The 9,273-nt window shown below is 56.0% G+C and overlaps 1 protein-coding gene across 1 annotated transcript; it reads left to right on the top strand.

The window, feature by feature from the left end:
- Positions 1-5,355: 5,355 nt before the first annotated feature.
- Positions 5,356-9,038, top strand: LOC311193487 (hydrocephalus-inducing protein homolog; the record flags this gene model as incomplete). The annotated part of the gene is made up of 7 exons (XM_084266319.1): positions 5,356-5,376; positions 6,058-6,191; positions 6,587-6,723; positions 7,536-7,663; positions 7,780-8,001; positions 8,435-8,509; positions 8,976-9,038. The coding sequence occupies 7 exons, from the start codon at positions 5,356-5,358 to the stop codon at positions 9,036-9,038; spliced, it is 780 nt and encodes a 259-aa protein (XP_084122445.1).
- Positions 9,039-9,273: the final 235 nt, after the last annotated feature.

Here is a 9,273-nt window from a genome sequence, read left to right as displayed (position 1 = left end):
AACACCAAATTCTTTCACAAAAGCCAAACCACCAAAGGAGGAGGGAGCTCAGCTGGAGTGCCCAGCACCTTCAGAGAGCATCCTTGGGAATGGGAGTGTGGAGGAACCACTTGAAGCCCTGGCAGGGGTGGGGGATTCTGTCCCACAGCCACCAGATGCAGATGACACCCTGGAAACAGAGGTAGGTGATTTTCTACACCTCCCACCAGCGTTGCCTCCCCCAGCTTACTGCAGAGGGCCCGTGCTCATGCCAGCCTTCCTTCTGCTGCCCGGAGAGTGGGCTTGGCAGCTGGGCCAGCGGCTGGATGCAGGCCTGTGGGGAGGGAGAAGTTGGAATCCCAGAAGCCTTTGGGTTGGGAGGGTCTCTAAAGATCAAATCCCACCCTCTGTCATGGGCAGGGACAGCCTTGCTGGCCCAGGCTGCCCAAAGCCCCATCCAACCTGGCCTTGAACCCTGCCAGGGATGGGGCTTCCACAGCCCCTTGGGCACCCTGTGCCAGGGCCTCCCCACCCTCAGAGTAACGCACGCACATGTAACCTCTGTGGGACACCACAGGCCTAGGAAAGTGCTGTCAGCATCTTTGGGAACACGTGCTAGGTGAAGCTTTGCTGGGTTTGGAAACATAGAGACCACAAAAAGCATCGAAAGATGAGAAGACTCTGCCCTCCCCAGTACCTTATCTCCTGGGGAGATGCCCCATAAATTTTTGTAGTAGATTCTGCTGAGGCCAAGGCCGTAGCACAAAGCATGTCTTCACCTCTTAAACTTCCAGAGCAACCACAAAGCCCTCATCTATAAGCAGGGGGTCAGAAGCCCAGGGCCAAGGTTCCTTTTGGACAGTGGCTTCTCTGAGGTTAAACACCAGCTCCTCACTGCTGGAAGACAGGAACCCATCTCGGCTGCCTTCTTCAGGAAGGTGCCTGTGGAAAAGAGTGTGCCAGCTGAGCTCTTCAGCTGATGAGTGCAGGAGATGAAACTAAGCACCACCCAGAACAGGAGAGTTGCGCCGAGCGCTTCCCAAGTCCTTATTTTCCTGTTGGTGGAGTTTGGCTTGCAGCTGGACTCCTGGTTTGTCACAGAGAAGCTGCCCTGTCCCAGGCATCAGGCTTCTGGCACGTTCCTCGGGCAGCAGCGAACAGGCCCAGGCTGGCACCAGGCTGCACAATGGAGCCCTTGGGGTCTCTGCCAGCCCTGAGCGCCTGGTGTACCCCGCTTCCTCCTGCAAACTGGCGTGTAGGATGTATAGTTGGAGCCCGTGTCTCATCTGTGGGTGGGCTTGGACCCATGCTCAAGCATTGGCAGGGACATCCCTGTGCTTGGCTTGCGCCCAGGTCCCATCTCAGCTGCTTCCTGGCTTGATGAGGTGGTAGAGCCACGAGCGGAGTGGTCTGGCTCAGCCCCACCAGCTGCTTACTGCAGCCCATGGCACTTGTTTTCCAGCCTCTACCAGAGGGTGCTGCGGAGCCAGAGGGTGCTGTGAAGCCAGACAGCACTGTGGAGACTCAGAGCTCTGTGACCATCAGGCAGTTGATGTCAGATGTCAGTCTGGAGCTTCCCACCATGGAGGTGGACGAGGTGAGTGGGAACCTGTCTCGCTTCCGTGGTCACACTGGTGGCTCTAAGGACGTGCGCTGATGTTCCTCTGGAGGCAGTGGGAGGCCCGTTCTGCAGCAGAGAGAGCTTCTGGCTGCCAAGAGACCTCCCAAATTACTCTAACGTGGAGTATTAATTAACACATTCATTACTGAGTATGGGAGAAGATTTTCCCCATGGTCTTTCCACTTTTAAGCAGGGTGGCTGCAGGATGAGACTGGGTTTGAGGAAGAGGCCCTCCAGCCATGTCTGTCCTTTGCTCCAAGCTGTGGCTCCCTCCTCTCCTGCACCCATTTCCACACCTGATGTCTCAGTGTCTCTTCCCCTTCCTCCAGGTTTTCCACATCCTGCCGCTGTACGGCGTGCTGCAGCCGGGCGAGAGCGAGCGGGTCAGGGTCACCTTCTCTGGCCATGCAGACATCATTGCCCGCGTCACGGCGCTGTGCCGCGTGGAGGGAGGCCCAACCTATGAGGTTGCGCTGCGTGGGGAGGCCTCGCTCATCCACTACCTCCTGGACAGCACGGAGATGGACTGCGGGCTGCAGGTACCAGGCGCTTCTCTTGGCAGGAATCCTTGAGACCATCCCTGGCAGGTGGCTGCCCACCGAGGTCCAGGACTCTCACTGGCTTCTTTGGTTGTTTGGCTTGGAGGTGCAGTTTTGGGGTGACAGGTCCTGTGTCCAAGCTGGTTTTAATGGTCATCTCCATTGCCCTTCCTGAAGCTGGGAATCCCTCCTCTTCAATGAACTCTGGCTCCCAGGGCAGGCGGTGATCTCCAGGGAGTTGTGCCATGAGACATCCACCTGCAGATCCGCTCCCGGATCCTGGGGTCCAAGGAGATGGTCTCTTTCAGTGCTCTCCATAGACCAGACCACGGTGGGCTGGCCATGCTGGATGGGGCGGTTGCCTTGATCTGTCCTGAATTTCCTTGGAGCCTTTGCAGAGGCTCTGCTCCATCCAGGGCTCCATCCAGGGCTCCATCAATCCGAGAAGCGGGGGAAGTCCGAGGGGACTAAGCTCACTGGAGATGGATCAGAGACTGAATAGGGGCTCGGCCAAGAAGGTCCTTGGCACTAGTTAAGGGTTGCTGTCCAGACCACTAAGCATCCCCACCTCAAGGGGGCTGGTTACAGAAGAAGCTTCCTGGTGGGAGCCATGGTCCTCCTTTGTGTTTCAGCTGGCTGTCAGATGATGCCTTAAAGTGCTGAGGACTTGTATCTTAAAATCCTAGAACAGTTTGGGTTGGAAGGGACCTTAGAGGTCATCTTGTCCACCTTCACTGAGCAGGGACATCTTCCACTAGGTCAGGTTGCTCAGAGCCTCATCCAGCCTGACCAGATGTTTCCAGCAGTGGGGCATCCCCCAGTTTATTACTGAGCTTTTTGTGGTGGTTCCTGCACCTCTGCGCGCTGCCATAAATCCCTGCGTGGGTTCCTCAGGTTGGCCTGGGAGAGTCAGGTGCCCGTCCCTCCTCTTCCTCTGCCTCTCTCCTGCGTTGTGTCCATCGGCTCTCATCCCAGTGTCAGCAGGAGGAGATTGCCAACATCCAGATGTGTGTCCTCAGTTTCCCGCCCCTCTGTCTTCTCTCCAGCTGTTTACCGAAGTCACCAAATCAGAGGTCACCCTGCGGAACAGCGGGAAGATGGGATTCACCTACGTGGTGCTGAGCCCCAGCACGGCCACCGCGGACAGTCCTCAGACTGGCGTGCCCCTGGTCCTGCCCAGCACCGTGAGTAGCACGAGGGGTTGACGCTGGCTCCACATCAGGCTGCCCAGGAGGGGGTTATAGGGGAGGAACAAAAGGTTGGGCAAGCAGAGTCCTAGTTGTACCAGGTGAAGTTGTGCTGGTAGCGGCACTGGAGCGGGATGGTGCAAGGTCTCCTGAGCGTCTCCTTCCCCTCAGGGTTGGGTGGTGGGACAGGACTTCCTCCAGGTCCCTGCCTGCCTCCTGTCAGCACTAAGGACGTAAATAGTCCCTCTCTTGGGCACGCAGCTCCTGTGTCGGAACTCGCGCTGGCCCCTCGCTTCTCCAGCTCGTAGCATCCCCTGTCCCAGTGCCTGGGTTCTGCCTGGATCCCTCAGCTGAAGCAGCATTCCTATCAGGAATGGCGATGGGAAGAAGAGGCCAAATGGCTTTCACATGTCCTCGTGCCAGTCTGCTGCAAGGGGTGACACTGCTCCAGAGGACACGGCTCTGCTTGGCCCTGGGCAGTTGCTGCTGTGCCAGCAGCTTGGCAGGAGTTGCTTTTGCAGATGCCGTGTTGGGAGCTGGAGTCCGGGGCTCCGGGGACCAAGAGGCAGGATGTGTCCTGCTCAGCAGCTTCTCCCTGCGGCGTGGGGGGGAGCAGGGAGCTGAAGGTCCAGCCCAGTGAGCTGAGAAGAGCTGTGGCTGTGCCCTGTCCCCTGAGCAGTGTTGCCACCTGTTTGTATTGGCTCTCAACCTGCTTGGCATGAGCCCAACTCCAGAATCAGACAGCCCTTCTCTAGGAGCCCAGTGAGGAGGGGATTTGTGGGGAACCCCTTCATCCCTGGAACTCGTCCGAGCCTCTGCCTCTGCTTTTCCAGGGGTGTAAGTTTGCAGGTCACTGTGAGTCTAGATTGTGCCATGTACCCTCGGTGTAACCACCCAGGCAGGAGCTGTTGGTTGGGCTCATGAGTAAGAGGTCAGGCTCTTGGACACCAGCCTGGGAGCCACTGCAGTGCCGTGACAGGAGCTGCTGGCCCTGCTGAGAGTTTGGGCACGCCACTCCTCCTCCACAGCAGCTGGCAGAAGGGCTTTTCTTTGCTGCTTGGGTCTGGCAGAGGGTGGGCAGTGTTGGCAGGAGGACAAACCACAGCCCGGTGTAGGAGACTTGAGCTTTTGGATGCAGGGAAGCTGGAAGGCGATGTGTTGTGTGAGAACCTGCAACGTGCCTTCTCATCTCAGTGTAACGGTGGTCTGAGCCACCCCTCCGCCAAGCCCTCTGGTTGAATTCCCCTCCTCTTCTTCCACACCTCCAGGGTTACATTGGACCTGGCAGAGAGCAAGTGCTCACTGTCTATCACCTGCCGGGAGTGCCTGGAGTCTTCTGCAGGACCTTCCAGATCCAAGTGGGTCACCTGGAGCCAGAAGAGATCAGGCTGAAAGGAGAGGGGAATTTTCCCAGGATTTATTTGGACCTTCCGAGGAGAATCAAAGGTGAGCACTGTCTGACTGCTCCTTGGGGAGGTCCCCTGGGGGTCTTTTTCTGCCCCCCTGTGTCATCATGCTCATAGGGCAGCTCACACCCACCTCCACCAAGCCTGGAGGTTTCAGGGCTGTTGTTCTTCTGGTTGCTTTCTAGAAGCACATGGGCTTTGCTCCAGAGAGCCATCCTGGCCAGTGTCATCTGTTGGTGGCCTGGATAAAGGGGACAGCTAGAAAGCAGTGTTGGGGAAAGCTGTAATGTGGGCTGGCAGGGATTTGGGCAGGGGTGGGGGGGATGAGATGCTCCCTTGTGTGGAGGAAGATGGATGGGAGAGAACATAGAAGAAAAGCAGCATCCTCTTTCCATGCGTTGCTGGAGGAATGTGTTTGTGGGAAGGGCCAACGCTGGGGGTGTGGAGCTTCCCAGCTTTAACGGGGACGCCGCTGTGCCCACACTTCTATTTGTGGCTGGTTTCTTCCTTCAGGAAATGAGAACTATGAGCACATCCTCAAAGAGGCAAAAGAAAAGCTTGGAGGAGGCAGCCAGAGAGACGACGCGGTGGTTGTCAGGGAGGCCACGGCCAGCGAGCCACCCATGGACGACTCTGGCACTGTGGTGAGACCGGCTGCTGCCCTGTTTGGCAGGGGCCACCCTCTCCCTGTGTCACTTGTCCCCCTTGCACGCTGCAGCTGGCTCCCCTGGGCTGGCCACAAACATGGGGCTCCTCTGGTAGTGGTCCTTCCCGTGGGTGCCTGAGCTTCCTGAGTGCCCGAGGGGGAGGTCCTGAAGACTGTGCTCAAGCAACTGAGATGTGTCTCCAAGAGCTGTCAGCACTGATGTGGTTCCCTCATGGAGAGAGCTTTTGTCTGAGCTGCCCTGGCAGCGGCTGGGGACAGGCAGCTAGTTGGAGCTCTGGCAGGTCCTTGACTTGTTTGGTCAGATCAGCTTGCATAAGGGTGGCTGAGCAGGCAAAGGTGCTGGAGTTCATCTCCCTTCAGATATGGTCCTGGCAGATTCTGAGCAGCTGGACAGAAGGACCCCATCATAGACTGTATTGGCAGGGACATGCAGAGGCCATCTACCCCCTGCAGCGAGTAGGGACACCTTTAAGTAAATCAGGTTGCTCAAAGCTTCATCCTTGAACGTCTTCAGGCATGAAGCCTCCACCACCTCCTTGGGCAAGCTGTGCCAGGGTCTCACCACCCTCAGAGTGAAGGACTTCTTCCTGCTTCTTACCAAGAGCAGGGTGGGATTAACTTCCCTTTGCTAACCAGCCACTGTCTTTGTTTTCCTCAGCTGGACGTTGGGCTGCAGATGGAGATGGAGAACATGCTGATGGAGCAGCACGCCCTGGAGCAGCAGAAAGCTCTCTCCTCCGGTTCCCCGGAGGACGCTGCCTTTGACCAGTGTGCTCGTCGGAGGCTTCTCAAGTTAGTAGGGCCCCTGTGCTCTGATGGTAGCGCACAGTGGTGCACCCCTGCTCCTGGGAGCTCCTTGTCTCTGGGAATAGCTGGGGACTTGAGAAGGGGGTTGATCCTGACAGTTTGGACGTGCTACCAGTGAGCAGCCTGAGGACTTTTTTCCAGTGGCTTTTCATAGCAGAGGAGTTGTGCCCAGTGTCTGTTTAAACTCATTTTATTCTAAGAACCTGTTAGTAGCTGATAAAAGCTTGGACCTGGGTGCCCCGTGACGTACCAAAGTCTTCTTAGCAGAAGATCAGACCTTGGGCTTCGTGGGCTGGAGTTTCTCCAGCAGTGACTACAGAAGCACCTGCTTTGTTTGCATCCTCCTCCACCTTAAGGACTGTCCTTGCTTCTCCTTCCAGAGTGGAGCTGCCCGAGTACATCCTGGACTTTGGCCACGTCGTTCTTGGTGACATCCACACGCACGTCGTGAAGATCACCAACCCCGGGCAGCTCCCCGCGTCCTTCTGCGCCGACGGACGGGCTCTGTGTGGCACCGGTAACCCATGCTGGAGAGACTTCCCGTGGGCTTGAAGGACCTGTCTCTGACAGATGAGCTGGGGCCACGGGGAAGGGTTTTGAGTGCTCTTTTGCATCGTTTTCTCTTCCTTCCTCCCCCTGCTCGGTGCTCGGCAGCCAGAACTCTCCTGGCCCGCAGTGTGCAGCCACCTGGGCTGTCCTGACGCTTCATTGCGGGGGCTCCGTGGGCTGATCACCTTGGTCACCTCTCAGCATCTCCTGCTCTTGGCTACCAGGAGCATCTCCTGAGTGTCTTTGTGCACTCCATGAGCTTGTGTTGGGAGCAGACGGGACCCTTGGTGCTTTGGAAACGCTTTGTTTAGAGTTCGTAATGGCACAGTGCTGCTTTAGCCTCTCTTGAGACAACAGCCTGTGAGGTCAAAACAGGCTTTCAAAACAGGTCCTTGAGGACCATCAGATGGTGACTTGCTGTGTTTGAAGGGTAGTCAGGTGTCTCCTCTAAATTGTCTTCCAAGCAGCACCACAGCACAAGGGAATCTTCCCTGGAACTTCTTTGGAGAGGTCTGCGCATCCTTCCTGGGGGCCTGGTGAAGGAATTGCTGGTGCTCCTCAGCTGATGGGTTTCCGTTTTACCCTGCGGGTCTTGAATTCAGGCTGTGAAATTCCTTTCCCTTTGAGCGGTGACAAGAGAGAAGGAGTGGCTGTCTTCTCTGGAGACACAAAGGGTCCTTCTGCCCAACAGTCCTGTGGACACCCATACGGTCTGAAGATACTTGTGACCAATTTCACGTTGCTGGTGTATCTCAGCTGCTTTATTTTCACCCATTCAAGGTTTTAGTGTGGATCTGGGCTGCGTGAAGAACCTGCCCTTCTGTGAGACAGAGACATTTCAAGTGAGCTTTGACCCGCAGAGTGCCAACCTGCCGGTGGGAGAAGTGAATGTTGTCCTGCCCATCAAGGTAGTGTATTCTTCCTCATCTCCTTGTGCCAGCACGGCCTTTTGAGGCAGCTGTCAGGTTGGGGGCAGCAGCAGATGTTGCCTGGACCTTCAGCTGGATGCTCTGCCCCTCACTAGGCAGAAGAAGGCCCCACATTTCCCATCTGCCTCCGTGCCAGTGTGGCTGAGCCATCCGTCTGCGTCTCCAGGGACAGACTGGAGTTTGCTGCTGTCCAGTGTGGACAGAGTCAGGAAGCAACCATCCAGCTCCACAACCAACTCCAGGTCCCCTGTTCCATCACCGTGAATGAGCCCATTGTGAAAAGGAGGAAGAGACGACGCGGGACACGTAACTTCTCGGTTGGGTTTTCTGTGCCTCTCGTGCCTTTTCTGCCGCTGTGGGTGCCTCACCGCGTGGGGACGGCTCGTGGGAGGGAGATTGGAGGGTATGGAGCAAGGCTGGTTCACCTGGACTTGTTGAGCAGCTGATGCTTCGCTTCTCTGCCACCTTCACCCATTCGTCCTCCTCCAAGGACGGTGCCTGCCCGTCTGCCTGCCCTGCCCACAGGTTTTCCCTCCAGTTCTAGGCTGTAGTGGCCACATCTGGTCTGGATGTGGGTGCTCTTGGCACCGTGACGGTGTCTCAGAGCACTGTGGGAACTTGAGGGTCTGTCCTCACAGCCCAAAGAGACCTCACAAGGTTCCTTCCTGTGCCCAGGTGGACAAGTATTTGCCACTTTACATTAAACAAAAGCTGCTGAGGCAGTGGAAGAACAAGCGCTGTGTCTTCCAGGTGCTGCCCTCGGCCGGGACCCTGACTCCAGGACAGCGCTACAAGGTGCGAGTCAGGTTTACACCCCGGAAAGAGGTGAGATTGACGTGCGGAAAATAGACTCTATAACTTGCTGAGAAGTATAAGGTGCATCCGAGTCCTCATCCTGTTCCTGCAGCCGAGGGGGAGGCTTAAAACTATCGTTCTGGTACCTGGTAAATTTTATCGGGTCTAGTACACCTCTGCCCTATACTGCACGTCGAGCAACACCCCCTCAGTTTACCTTTGTGTTTTTTATTCTCCCTCTTGAGTGCTAGTACCATAGGATCTTGTGGTGGGACTAATCCACACTCCCTTTGTCACTCTGGATGGTTTTGGAGGGTGTAAAACATATCCAGATATGTAACTTCATCCCATTTTCCTTCTCTTCTTAGAAATAACGTCAATTGCAATAAGGTGTTATAATGTATTGTTCTGTTTAGTAGCCATTTAGCCCCATCTTCTAATTTATCCCAAGGCCACTACTGATTACAATATTTCATAAGTGTTTTCTTATTTTCAGTGCCTCCTGATCCCACCAATTCCTTCCAATGGGCTAGCACACACCCTAGGGGATTCTTCTTAGAGGCTCCACTTTGATTGTTACCCATCATTTTAGGCTTAGACTGCGACGGTTACAGTTTGAACCTTCCCTTTCTAGTACTTTCTGTGGGGACGTAGGGGGAAAACTGCGCCTGCGCGTGTCCAAAAACACAGTTAGGTGAACACGCAGTCAAGCAGCAGAGCAGTACAAAGTGGCCGGCGCTGGTTAGGGTGAGACCCCAGTTCCCTTGCCTGAATCACAGGATGCGCCTACAACT

Source organism: Gallinula chloropus, assembly GCF_964237585.1.
Source record: "Gallinula chloropus genome assembly, chromosome: 6".
NCBI classification, from domain to species: Eukaryota; Metazoa; Chordata; class Aves; order Gruiformes; family Rallidae; genus Gallinula; species Gallinula chloropus.
This window is presented reverse-complemented; position numbering and strand designations above follow the sequence as displayed.